The sequence below is a fragment of the Amblyomma maculatum genome, chromosome 6 (assembly GCF_055883805.1).
Source record: "Amblyomma maculatum isolate TAMU_Amacu chromosome 6, ASM5588380v1, whole genome shotgun sequence".
In the NCBI taxonomy this organism is placed as follows: domain Eukaryota; kingdom Metazoa; phylum Arthropoda; class Arachnida; order Ixodida; family Ixodidae; genus Amblyomma; species Amblyomma maculatum.
In genome coordinates, this window is record NC_139349.1 from 134,385,206 (window position 1) to 134,399,300 (window position 14,095).

The 14,095-nt window shown below is 48.4% G+C and overlaps 1 protein-coding gene across 2 annotated transcripts in view; it reads right to left on the reverse strand.

Annotated features, from left to right (window-relative positions):
* LOC146186801 (uncharacterized) overlaps window positions 1-5,108 on the reverse strand; it is a 65,154-nt gene extending 60,046 nt beyond the window's left edge. For both annotated transcript variants that reach the window (XM_084607423.1, XM_084607422.1), the window contains exon 1: window positions 4,795-5,108. In XM_084607423.1, the coding sequence (XP_084463549.1) occupies window positions 4,795-4,816 (22 nt within the window). In that variant the 5' untranslated portion in view covers window positions 4,817-5,108. The remainder of the gene's footprint in view (window positions 1-4,794) is intronic.
* Window positions 5,109-14,095: the final 8,987 nt, after the last annotated feature.

Below are 14,095 nucleotides of genomic sequence, written 5' to 3' on the forward strand. Positions count from 1 at the left end.
CGCGTGCACCACCCGGCCTGGGAAGAGCACCAAAGAATGTGCTCGCGGTGATCACGCACTCGGAGGAAAATGTAATAGTGATGCAAAACTATCGATACTATCGATAGTAGGGTCACTATCGAACTATCGATGGTAAGAAAAAAACTATCGAGTACCATCGATAGCACAATTGACAGTTTTATCAATGCTATAAAACCAACCGCGCGCACTCAATGCACTCCAATACAGCGTCTCTCTGAATAATGAGTCGCTTTTGGACGTTAAGACTTAATAAACCGTGAACCCGGTCAGCTATCGCAAATGTTTGACAACACTGCTGACCTACAATTGCGCAATTACCGATAGTCTTACTATCGATAATACTATCGAATGCACATTCTGTGACATGCCAAACACCCTGCAACATATATGGTGTGGGGATGCAAGGGACCAAATGGTACCATCACCACAAGGGACCTAACAGAAGGGCAGTGGGAGACTGAGCCGTCAAGACCCAGCCTGAATGACCAGTGTAGTCTCGTCGACTGGACTAGGGATTTGGCTAGGGGCTTCCTGGACTGGGGAGGCTGCCCCCCTGGGGCGTATATCACGCCTGCTCTTAAGCATTGTAGAGCAGTCAAGGCCCTCTTTAGAGAGAATTACATAAAGCGGGATCCGCGTTGGGCCGCTTCCTTGCAATGTGGGGCTAGCACAAAAATAAAAGCTTCGTTTCGCAACTGCGACGCTCTTGCTTCGATGCCCCGTATGTTGTGTCAGTTCGAAAGCCGAGATGTGTTTGGCAACCATCTTCTAAAAGCATAAAAAGCGACGCTTAGCAACGCTAATCAGAGCAAAAAATGCAAAGAAACCCGCAATGCACGATAATAATTTATTCGGTGCTGAAGCAATTAAAGACGCCGTCCGCCAAGGTCATTCAGTGTGCGCTCGAAATACAACTGATCAAAGTGTCCGGCAGACAAAAACACGCACCCGTTGCATAATAAAAATGGCAAGTAATAAGGACGCGCAACACTCTTCCGCAGCGTTAAAAAGAAAAAAGAAAAGTAGACCCATCAAACTGCGATGGTACCTGATTGCCAGTTTATATAACTTTACGCTCGTGCTACCGAGGTTTAGATTGGAAGTGAAGTGCAGATTGAAAAGAAAGGGGGGGGGCTGTAAATGGAAGAGAAGCGCTAGTAATCTTCGTAGTCATCCGCGTAAAAAATGTCTGTCACGAGACTAAGGACTGCTTTCGGAGAAACACTGGAGTGCGGCCACACGTTGGAGTTGGGGAAGTCGCTGGTAAGGTAAAGCCAGAAATCGTTAACGGCCTTATTATTATTATTATCATTATGGCCTCACTCGAACTGCAATCAGAACTAAAACCGCGACAAATGCCATTTCGTGACGTTCAGGATTAAAAAGCACCACGAAAAGCGCAAAATATGGAGACGCAACATCAATCACGCAGTGCTGAAAGCATGTCGTTTTGCCCATCGTGTTCCATGTTATTGCGCGGTAGTGATGATTCGAAACGGAGTGCAACAAAAGAGTCCAACTCTGAGTTCTCTTAGCATTTGCGGTGTCGCAATTTTCATTTAAACCCATTTGCACCCTGGACGCGTATTCAAGTGCAAGCATGAAATATATTAGTACTCACCGGCTCCTTCTGCGACCGAGCTCTTTGTTGGCAATGCCAGCATTCGTGTTAACTGAGGTAAGTTGTTTTGGGCGTCTGCTTCCCGTGCCACTTACTTCGGATGCGTTTGGTTTGGTTTGGTTTGTGAGGTTTAACGTCCCAAAGCGACTAAGGCTATGAGAGGCGCTGTAGTGGAGGACTCCGGAAATTTCGACCACCTGCGGTTCTTTAACGTGCACTGACATCGCACAGCACACGGACGCCACTCCGTTTCGCCTCCATCGAAACGCAGCCGCCAAGGTCGGGTTCGAACCCGGGTACTCCGGCACAGTAGTCGGGCGTCTTACCACTGCACCACCGCGGCGGGGCATCTTTGGACGCAGTGAGATCTTCATGAACTGCCCAGAATGTTGTGGCATATTCTACAACAATAGGGAAACAACTTCCAGCTTTTTGTGAAGACGCAGAAGTGTAAGTGACTGCGAAATGCGGAAGGATTTCATGCGCGAAGCGCGTTTGACACGGATGAAAGCGCCTTCACTATAGCTCCCCACAATTTCACCTCTCGCCGCCAGGGGAGAAAAATGGCGCTGTTTACGACCTTTGGAGAAACCGGTTTGACTGGGCTGTTAAGGGGGAAGTCGTCAACACTTTCCTGTGCTACGATAAGAGCCCAGCTCCCCAATATGACAGCACCCTTCACCCCTTTGTAAAATTGTGTACACGTACGTGTAGGAAAATTAAAATCTATGACAAAACATCGATGAAAATTGCAATCGATGACAAAACAGAATTTAACTGGGCGATATACACCTCAGAACTCGAGACAGTTATGAACCGCCGCCTCTGAGATTGGTCACAGAGGCAAGGTTTACTGAACTTGTCTGAGCCCTACCGCGTCGTCCAGTAATGAAATACATGGTACAATACGTGAGCCGCCCTTCAACAGATCCGCTGAGCCCTTCATTCCACCAAAGACTGCGGCACGATGGTACACAGCATTGCCGTCTGCCCTTTCTCGAAAAATGCAGCACGCCTTAATCGAATATCGTGCGAGTTACTCAAAACATGAAGAAAATATTCGTTTAGATTTTGAGCATGGGCTATTTGACTCGTTTCGATTTTCGAATATTCGCGTTCAATATGTCAACAGTCTATGCAGTTTGAACTTAGTTACCAGATGTGGTACCTTGATCGCAGTACATATTGAAGGCCCTCTTATCTTTTACTGGAAAGGGGGGGGGGGGGGGGGGGGGGGGGGTACGCTGATTTGCTTTTTAAAAGCTGCGAAAGGCAGGCATGAACACAGTATATTACAACTGAAAAAAAAAAAAAAAGCCAGCAGTTGTTAAAATGGGACATAGTACACGGATATCCCATTACTTCGTTGAACAGTAAACGAAATTATTTTCTGATATTTGAGCACTCCAAACAAGCCATAGACACCAAATTTCTTTTGATCCGAGGGTTAACTTCTTATTAGGAAACAAGAAAAGGTTTAACAGCAGAGTGCCTTTTCTCACGGAGGAATTGTGTGCGGCAGTTGTGTGCGCTCTGCTAATGTAGGTTATTGCATATGCCGAAGAGCTGCATACATAAGCTTCTATTCCTTTGGGTCGAGCATCAGCATGACGGCCGCATCAGGTGAAAGCAGCGCCCGGCCATTCATAAATGACAATATATGTCCCGCCAATATGGTTCGGTTGCTTCCCACGGACTTTTGAAAGCAGAGAGAGAGGTCCAAAACGGAAAATGTAAGCTTATGGTGTACGGTTCTAGATGATGTAATGTCTACTACAATCTGCCCTACACAGCCCGGGTAGCGAAAATTCGCAGCCCTCCACTGCAGGTTGCTAGAAGACATAGTCAAAAGAAAGAAGAAAAAAAAAAGGGGGGGGGGGGGGTAGGGGGGCAAGGACGAGATGCGCACGGGACATATGTGTATCGTCCGTGTCCTTTTTCGCGCTATGCTTTCCAAAACCGTAAACCAACCAGCTCGAACTAAGCTTCTGTTGCCCCACTACAGGGTCCTACAGCCTAAAAATCTAAAAGGCACCGGGACACCACCAAATGTTGCTTTTGGAAAAGGGAACACGAGGTGCGTACAGAACACCGGTTTATTTACGTTTCGGCCCGCGGAACCAGGCCCGACCAAATAAAAAAAGGACAAAAAGGTTCACTAGGTTAACTAGGAAATGACAAGTCGTACTACATCGCAGTTAACTGCATTACGCTCAATCTCACTGTGGAAAAAAAGAGGGAACCGAAAAAAAAAAAAAAACAACAGATGAGGCCGGCCTGAGGCCGCACAAGTTTAGTTACGAGGGCAACAGTGGTGGGACTAGTGTAACTGGTTCATACCAAGAGATGGATGTTATCAGCAGCGGATCTCCGCCGTGACGGCGCTGTGTGTGCCTCCGCGTTTTTTAACGCTCGAATTTTCAGACCAACAGAGACGAGGCTCCCAACGGAGGAGAGGATGTGACGGATGGATTAATTACATGTAGTCAACGTCTTCGTTGTGTGCTCCGCAAATTTCTTTAAAAACAAATAAAAAAAAACACATGATTGCAGCGGCAGCTAATTAGCCACTGCAGAGAACGTATGCACTAGGCACCTTTAGGACCAAGCTAGCCGAGCAGTGCTGCTCAGCCGCAGCCCGCCCTACCGCAGCGTTACGCCGAAGCAGGTGCGCAATGAGAGCACGGAGACACGCCTTCTTCACTGCAGCGTTAATTCTCCCTCTCTGAAACAGCGCCCGAGCAAAAACAGAGTCCTCTCTAAATTTTCCAGTCGCCAATTTCGCGTAGTCGAGTGACAGTCTTTTGCTGTTTTCAAACAAGAGCTCCCGTCCAATGCGATGCAGTAGACTCCAATAGCAAATGGGCCAGAGACATCAACAGTAATCGATCCCGTACTTTGTTTTCTAAACAACGCTGTGCAATAAAATAGGAAACTAGCGCGAAATGTTCGTGAAGACAATTTGGCGCAAGACTGCAAACCGCGATATTGCACGCTGTGACACCGGGGGCACTCGTAGTAGGAACCGATTCGCACCGCATGCGGAGATCGGACCATCGGACTAAGCAGCGCACGCAACGGACTGTCAACGCGGGTGTGACAGGTCCTTGTGGCGGTGTGCGAGACGCGGCGCTGTCGCGCGTCTGCGTTACCTTCGTGATTGGAGTTCTCCATGCCTCCCGAGTGGTGTCGAATGCTGATCAGTTGTTTCTACTGACTGCAAACCGTATGCCTTAGGACGACGGCCGACTTCACGCTGAACAGACTTCACCGAGGTGGCAATCCCGGAGGAAAAAAGCGGGTTGCATCATACACGCGCCAATGTCAATGCCAGCGTGTTGCACAGTTCGGTACCGGCACTCACGCCACGCACACTGCACCAACGAAGCACTACTTGTACGGAGACGCCGGACCTGCGGCGCTCTTACGACATATCGCAGCACCGACAACACACGGAATACATCCAGCGTACGTACAGCGGAGTGGCGGCGCTGGCTTGTAGCCAGCCAGAAATCGGCTAGCCCAATGTTACCAACTCTCATAAAGATTCTCCCTAGTCAAAGAAATATGTCCCTAAAATATCCCTAGGTTTCGCAGGCCGTCCGTTATAAGTTGCAAGTTTTTTGTAACGTTTGGAAAGAGCAAAATGAGTGAACCGCGGGTCGAGCAGGCGTCGTGTCGAACGCATTTGTAAGGTCTTTATTTGATCTTGAATAAAGTGTTTCTCTTTCTCTCTCAATCACGTAGAGAACACAGCAGAGACAGAGAAGTGTGGTTCGCAGTGGAGTGGAAGTAATGAACGCGGATGTGTGAGGAGAGGACACCGCGTACTATACAAGGCGTGATATGCAGCGAGCCGATACAATAGCGTACACATATCTTGCTCCAGTGTCGGGATCCGCCGGGGTGGCTCACTGAACCGGAGTTGCCGCGCGTTCGATATATTGGGGGCGAAACGCAAAGGCGTCCGTGCGCTGTGCATCAGCTCATGTGTTCGAAGTTGCTGTCTCCTTTCCATCCCAGCTGCCTCCCTTACCCTACCGCACGATGGGATCAAATCACGCTCCGATCACGCAAAAAAAAAAAAAAAAAAGAGGACGAGAACTGTCACAAGCCTGACAACCAGCCTCGTTGTGGCTGTAGGAAGAAGGAAAAGAACATGCACTGGCCTGCTATATATACTGGTTAACTGAGCCATCGAGGATATGTATGGCGCCGAGCTCCCGGACCATCCGATCTCGAGGAACCTACGCCGGTGCCGAAAAAAAAAAACTGATTTATTTATAGGAAGGGAAAGGCGCGGTAACTGTCTGACTTGTTTTCTGTGGACACCGCAACCGCGCCGTAAGGGAAGGGAGGTTGGTTGGTTCATAGGAAGGGAAAGGCGCAGTATCTGTCACACTTGCTCTGTGGACACCTGAACCGCGCCGTAAGGGAAGGGATGAAGGTGGGAGTGAAGGTGGATAGAGAGAAAGGGGGGCCGTAGTGGAGGGCTACGGAGTAATTTCGACCACCTGGGGATCTTTAACGTGCGCTGACATCGCACAGCACACGGACGCCACTTCGTTTCGCCTCCATCGAAACGCAGCCGCCGAGGCCGGGATTCGATCCCGGGAACTCCGGCACAGTAGTCGGGCGTCTTACCACTGCACCACCCCGGCGGGGCGAGGGAAGGGAGGAAGGTGGCAGTGAAAGTGGAAAGAGAGAAAGGGGAGCCGTAGTGGAGGGCTACGGAGTAATTTCGACCACCTGGGGATCTTTAACGTGCGCTGACATCGCACAGCACACGGACGCCACTTCGTTTCGCCTCCATCGAAACGCAGCCGCCGAGGTCGGGTGCGAACCCGGGAACTCCGGCACAGTAGTCGGGCGTCTTATCACTGCGCCACGCCGGCGGGGCGACGCCGGTGCATACTTGCATATTAACGCGGCAGCGTTAAGTGTCGCAGAAAAGCCGGTGTCGTCGGCGTCCAGTGAGCGATAAATCCCGGCATGCACTTCATAAATAAACATGCACTTCATAAATAAAAAGCAAGTTCTAAGATGGCCTGGGTGGGAATCGAACCGGGTCTCCGGAGTGTGAGACGGAGACGCTACCACTCAGCCACGAGTTCGATGCTTGAAAGTGGTACAAAAGCGCTCTAGTGAATGCGGTGTTGCCTTAGAAACATGCCGTAGAACGTTATACTGCAGTGTATATCGGTAATTATGAGCAGTTACGCGAGTAGCGAAGTACGTTTCCGCTACATTTCTTCTGCGCTCTGCGCACATGCAGAGCCATCTTGCGGCAAACACAGAAGAACCCCTCCTCGCAATGTGCGGCGCTGCCCCGACACGTGGCGCGCCACTCGCCCCTGGCCACCAGTTCATCGTCATCATCATCAACGTTTCGCCGTGCACCCTCACAGGTTGTAGAATCAAGCGTCTTTCCTTTCTTTAGATCACTATCTTCGCTCACCCGCTTCTCCCCTTCGGGCCGCGCGGGTACCGGTGCGAGGATGCCCCAATACCCTTGCGTTTAGTAAGTTTTCTCGACGAGGTGCAATAACGCTATCGCGTTCCACTCTTGAAGGCGAAGCTTAAGCGTCCTCCAAATTTTTATAAGGGAAGATACTTGCATATTATAAAGGAAGGGGGGGGGGGGGGAGGGGGGGACAGATACGCGCCACTCCATAAAGATCTTAACAAAGAAGAGGCAGGCATATGGCGAAAACTAGATAGGGACGTTTCCGAATCTGTGCGTACGAAACATTATTAACCCCACGGCATATCCGCACTTGTGTGGTGAAAAACCCACGATGTATCATATAACATGGGCTTGCCAAAAGATTGACGTGGTATAAAAGTCATACAAGACCCTATTGTGGAGCAATGGGATGCAATGCTGGCCAGCGACCGCTGTGAAGACCAACGAGGTCTGATACAGCATGCTCTACGGGCGGCGGAAACAAGTGGAGCCCTGGAATAAGAACACCAACCAGTGCTGAAGGCTCCACAAAAGGAACAACCGCGAAGAATATCCTGATTAAATAAAGTTATTTAATCAATCAATCAATCAAAAATCCGACGCCTCGTGCGGACAGAAGAGAGAAAGTAGAGAAGAAAGAAAAAGAAGAGCGAGAGAAAGACGCGCGCCGCAACAGCCGTCGTCCACCACCAAAGCGGTGGCGGGTGCAATGACGGCCTACAACAAGATAAATATTTGGTGGCAGACTAGCCCCCGTCGCAAGCGGCGTTGACCCACCAGTCCCAGCTACAGTCCCAGCCCCGTAGGGCCAGGAACAGCCACCCTTCACCACCTCCCCCCTAACAACCAGCCTCCACTCTCATTGGTGGACAGGTTCGTCAGGCAGAATCAACCAATTATAGGAGCACGACTAGCCGATCGGCTTGGACAGTTAGATTATAGTGCCTAGAGCCAGTATATTCTAGGCACTATAGTTAGATTTGCGAGTGATTTTTCTTTTGTTTGTGATGTGATCGTTGTGTAATTCGGCCCCAGGACCTGGGTGTTGCCATTGCGAAACCTAGGGTGCTTCGATGCGTGCCCGCTCAGCGGGCGCGCATCGAGGCAACCTAGCGGAACAGGAAGAGGTGGCAACATTATGTTCCGGCGTTTCCACATGTGACTCGAGGTCGGGGAAATAGCGACACTTATGATAACGACGCAAACTCGGAATACGGGCCCTGGTGACATGGTGCCAGCTACAATCCCACCCGATATTCCTCTCGCCCGCCTTACTCACCTTATCAAAAAAAAATTAAGAGGTTCTCTTAGATGTCTCTTAAGATGAGAATGACCCTCTCCTATCATTGACCTCTCATTTTTTGCCTTTATAGGCGTTCGTTGCAGTGCTACATATAATTGGTTTACAAGAAAGGAAAGACACAGTATCTGTCACACTTTCTCCGACAAGTGTTCGTTTGGACGGTACGCCATCGCTCCTATCGAGTGGCGTTCCTTACCGCGCGTTCAAGTGTGGGATTGCAGATGGCAGAAACTATTCTAGTTCATTATAGCAGGAACGCTAGACAAGAAGAGGAGGAGGTAAACTTTATTTAAAGAAGAGGTTGTAGGCGCGGGGTGGGTTGACGTTCCCGTCCCCGCGGTGGGCTCCTCTTCTAGGCCGGACGCCAGGTGGCCGACCGACGATGTCGTTCGGCGACCTCTTCAGGTCTTCAGCCCGCTCCGTGACTCGGAGTTGAACCTCCGGGTCGGAGCTGAGCAGCGCTGCCTCCCACTGAGATTGGGTAGAGAGCTGCAGACTCTGTGATGGCTTGTCTTGATTACATGAGTATAGGATGTGTGGTGTGTCTGCCTTTTGATGTCCACAGAGAGAACAGACAGAGCTGAACTGCTCTGGGAACCATATGGAGTACATGTACGGATTAAAGAAAGTGTCTGTTTGAAGCTGCCGCCAGGTGACTTGTGTTTTACTTAGAGATCGATGTGGTTCTGGGAAGATTTGTCTTTCTTTCTTGAAGTGGGTAGTAATTTCTTTGTAGGTTGTCATCCGCTCCCTGGCCGACCTGAGCTAGACAAGAGGAGGAGGAGGAGGAGGAGGAAACTTTATTGAGGAGAATTTGGAAAGTTCTTTCTTCGTGGGAGTTCGCTTCTCCTCAAGCCGCCCCAGGGGTGGTCATCGCTCGATGGCGCTCGACGACCTCCTTGGCCCAAGCCGTGATTGCGTTTTGCCGGCTTGGATCAGAGCTAAGCAATGCGGCCTCCCACTGTTCCGAATTGGTAATCAGCAGGCCCTCCGGCGGATGCATGCTTTTTAAACATGATGTGATCGAACATTTAAACATGATGTGTTCGAGATCTGCCCTCTGGTCACCGCAAAGTGAACATGAGGGGCTGTATTCGCCTGGATACCATTGTGCTAGCTTATACGGATTAAAGCACGTATTTGTTTGAAGTTTTCTAAGTAGTGTTTGCTGTGATTTGCTGAGTGTATAGTGGGGCTCCGGATATTTCACTCTGTTGTTTTTATACCAAGTCGTAATTCCTCTGTACGTAGGGTCTCTCTCGCGAGCAGATCTTAGTTCGGGGTAACGCACCTCCCGGCCTACGACGAATCCTCGGGCATACTGGTGCGCCGCCTCGTTTCCAGGATGACCCGCGTGTGCGGGGACCCACAAAATTTTAATCGAACGTACGTTTTTAGAGTAATCAAAAAAATTCAAAATTTTGGCAGCTGGTTGATGGATTCTACCTTTTGCGAAATTTCTAATGGCTGTTTTGAGTCGCTAAAAATGTATTTAGAGTCCGTCGTGACAATCGCCAGAGCTACAGCCGCCCTCTTCTGCCTCCTCTGGCGTTCGTACTTCGTTTATCATCGCTGAATTTTGTAAGCGATACTTGTGATCGACTAGTGCCAGGGCATAGGCTCTCTTATTCCCGTATTCTGCTGCGTCCACATATGTCGTATTTGATAGACTGGAATAGTATTTCTCTAATGATTGGGCTCTTGCTACCCGACGCTGCAGGTGAAACTCCGGGTGCATGTTCTTAGGTAGTGGAGGGACTACCAGTATTTTGTGTATTGGACGGGGAACCGACGTTACCTGTGAGTGTCTGTCCTCGTAGTGTATGTCGGTCTTTTGCAGTATCTGTCTTCCGGTCGATGTTGCGGTCAACCGTTCGTACTGCGCCGTGAGGTGTGCTTCGATCATTTCTTCTAGTGTGTTATGTATCCCCAATTGCATGAGTTTCTCGGTAGTCGTGCAAATGGGAAGACCGAGTGCTGTTTTGAAGGACTGCCGAATAATGGAATCGATCGCTTAGGGTAGGGCGTGGAATATATATTGCGGCTGAGAACGAATGCTTGCACAAGTTTTAGTGTCTCTTTTTCTTTCATCCCTCTTTCTTTGTTTGATATCCTCCGAATAAGGCGAGATGTTTGATTACTTATCGTTCGGAGTTTTTGGATTAAATCCGTGTTTTTGCCATTTGATTGAATGTGCATACCCAGTATGCGTAACTTTTCTACTCTCGGGATAGTGAAATCATCCATGTATATATTGATGTTTGTGTTAATGTTTTTTGATATCGTTTTGGTTTAATGACTAAAAGTTCCGATTTTTGAGATGAGCATTCCAAGCCAATTTTCTCCGTCTCCTCCACTACCGCATCTGCTGCTTGCTGCAGTGTGTCCTCAATTGTGCCGGCGTGACCCTTCGTTGTCCATAGAGTAATATCGTCGGCATAGAAAGAGTGTTCTAGATCTGGGATTTGTTCCAATTTGCGTGCCAAATTTATTAAAGTGATATTAAAGAGAAATGGGGACAGTACTGAGCCTTGCGGCGTGCCCCTGTCCCCTAGTTGGAATTTGTTGGAATGTATAGATCCTAATTGAATTTCTGCTGTCCTACCTGTTAAGAAGGCCTTGATATAATTATACATCCTGGCGCCCACCTGCAGCTCGGATAGGGCACCCATAATAGCTTTGTGGTTCACATTATCGAAGGCTTTTGTAAGGTCAAGAGCTAATATGGCTCTTAACCTGTTATTCATCTCAGGTGCCAAGATTTCGTGCTTAATCCTTAACATTGTGTCCTGTGTGGATAAAAGGAGTCTGAATCCCAAGATAGTATGAGGGTACAGATCCCACTCGTCCATGTACGACTGAAGCCTTGCCAGGGCTACGTGCTCGAATAATTTACCTAGGCACGAGGTGAGAGATATCGGTCTCGGTTTTCTATTGAAAGTTTTTTCCCTGGTTTCGGAATAAAGGTTACCTTGGCGTGCTTCCAAGTTTCCGGTAAGGATCCTTTATTCCAACATTCGTTGGCGAAGTTGGTAAGTTGGGAAATGGAGTTTTCATCTAGGTTTCTCAGCCTAGTATTTGTGACCCCATCCGCGCCGGGTGCCGAAGGCGTGCGGATGTTATGAATAGCTGCTCGAACTTCCGCTTCCGTTATGTTGGAGTCTATTTGAGGGTTCGGGTTGCCTTTATATTCCGGAAGGGGTTCTTTGTCACGAGAGATGTTGAAATAGCGAGCCTTAAGAGCGTTAATGATTTCTTCGTTCGTGAGGCCATTAACGTGAAGGATTCTTTGTATTTCCTGCTTCTTAACTCCTTTGCTGGATTCGGGATCGAGAAGATGTCGCAGTAAATTCCACGCATCTCGCGTACCCATGTTTCCATTAAAGTTGTCGCATATTTGATGCCACTGTTGCTGAGCCAACTGGGACGCGTGATCTTGAATTTCCTTGTTTAGGTTGGCGATTTTGACCCTAAGCCTTTTGTTGTGTTTTTGCATAGCCCATCTCTTTTCCATACTGTGCCTAGCTTCCCACATGTGAAGTAAGCGATTGTCAATGTTGCTTACTTCGAGTTCATTTTCTATTTCTGTCGTGGCCGTACCTACATCCTTTAGGAGATTGGATGTCCATTCCTGGATGTCACTTATAGAATCAGAATCGTGGTTATTCCTATGCTCTCTGAATTTGTCCCAATCTGTGATTTTATGCTTTTTAGGTCGACCTTTGAAATTTCCAATCTGAATTTCGGATTCGATGATGTAGTGGTCACTTCCTAAATTTTGCCTAGTGTTAGACCATCTAACATTCGGTAGGTTTTTTCCAGCCGTAATGTCCGGACACGTGTCTCTGTTGACGCTGTTTCCAATCCTAGTAGGCTGTAGGGGATCTGTATAGCTAGACAAGATGAGACATCTGGTTAATCGTTTCGAATTTGGCGGCTGGTGACATTTCTGTCGACCAATCAGGTGTGCCGCTCTAGCGGACAGCTTTTGTCGACGACAGCAACGATAGTACGAGCCATTAAAGGATTTCGCCTTAATACACCCGAATGCACGTTGTGCGGTGGCACCGGATTCGAACCAAACCACCGGCGCCCGTGTGATCTGCGGTCAGTGCACGTTAACAATCAGGTGATCAAAACTACTCCGTAGCCTTCGATATGCACCTTCACTTCCACCTTCTGCCCTTCCCTTGTCCACAAAAGTGAGACAGATAATGTGCCATTTTATTTAGCCACTTGCCAAATTGTTTATTTGCTCTACACTCAAACCACCCTCAGAGCGGTCACTCAGACAGCCAGTTGAGGGCGCGGTTTCCAGATCAGACCCAGTCGCCCAAAAGACTGGTGGATTGTGTTCGCAAGAGCCATATCTCCTGGCCAACACCCGCAAATCGGCACATCACCCGTCAGCATTTTTTGAGCCCTCAAACGGCGATATATGGGCCTCGCAATAAGGCCTAACAGGAGTAGAGTTCACTGCGCATGTTCGTAATTTTTTATGGCTGCGAGACCTAAAATTAATTTGACAACGCCGATGTCGGCGAGACTTTTTTTCTGTCACGGCAGTGCCACTTAAAAAAAAAAAAAAAAAGATCGCATTGTACTGGGACCAAATTGACTACAGACTTTCCTCGAGGGGATACTGGTAACCTGCCATTCCTGACCTAGCAGTCAATCGCGTCGCATAGTTTTTTTTTTTTTTTTTCCCTTTTCGGTGCAGCACAAATTCACGATCCCCCAGAGCAGTTTTGACTGGGCTGAGAGGAGAACTGTCCTGTGCTACGAGCGCAGTCCAGTGCCAAATATTGCAGCGCCCTTCACCCCTTTCTGAAATTATCTGGTGCCTATTACGCGCAGCTATTTTCTGTTCAGAAATCGCGTGGAAGACAACGCTCCACCCCAAAACAGGATGGGATTCTGCACTCACCTGTTCACACGGCACCACGTTCCAAGGAGATGAGACGCCGAACCTTCTCACAGAACGGGCACTAATATTCTCGGGCCATTAAAACGGCCGCGGCACTCTCGCTTCTCTAGCAATTTTTATTAACGCGATCGTGTTAAAAGCCATGCTTTCAGAAAACCAGGCATTGTCAGCAAAGCCCTGGCGGACGCTGCGAACTAGCTTTTCAAGCTGGGATTCAAAACTTCTAAGACACAACACGCTGCTCCCAGGCCATGGCTGTGTCTGTACTGCTTGGTTAAAGCACAGGTTTTTAGGTATCCATGTCTGGTTGTCATTTACATTTTAGGGGAAGCTTACAACTGCATACTTATGAATATGAGCGGTATAATAGTCATGAATTAAGTAGGAACTATAATCCTACATCCAAAATGCTACAGGCTGCATCAGTACATTTAATGAACTGAATTTCACCAATTTGCGAAACCAACAAGTACCAAAAGATTGATGATATTCAAGCCCCAGCAACCTAAGAGCTCAATAGTGTACATTAGCGCATGGCACCTGCAGCAATCAGCTGCTACTCTAACAAGATGCACTAAGTACAAGCCCAAAAACAAAATTACATTTGTTATACAAGCTTTGTGGTGAAGACCCAGACAGAACAACACAAAGAGGGCAATAAGAAAAACACAGCAAGGGACTCTTCATCATTTATTGACCATATCCAAGACTGCTTGGCTACATAAAACTCAAAAATACTTTAACAGCAAAGAATGA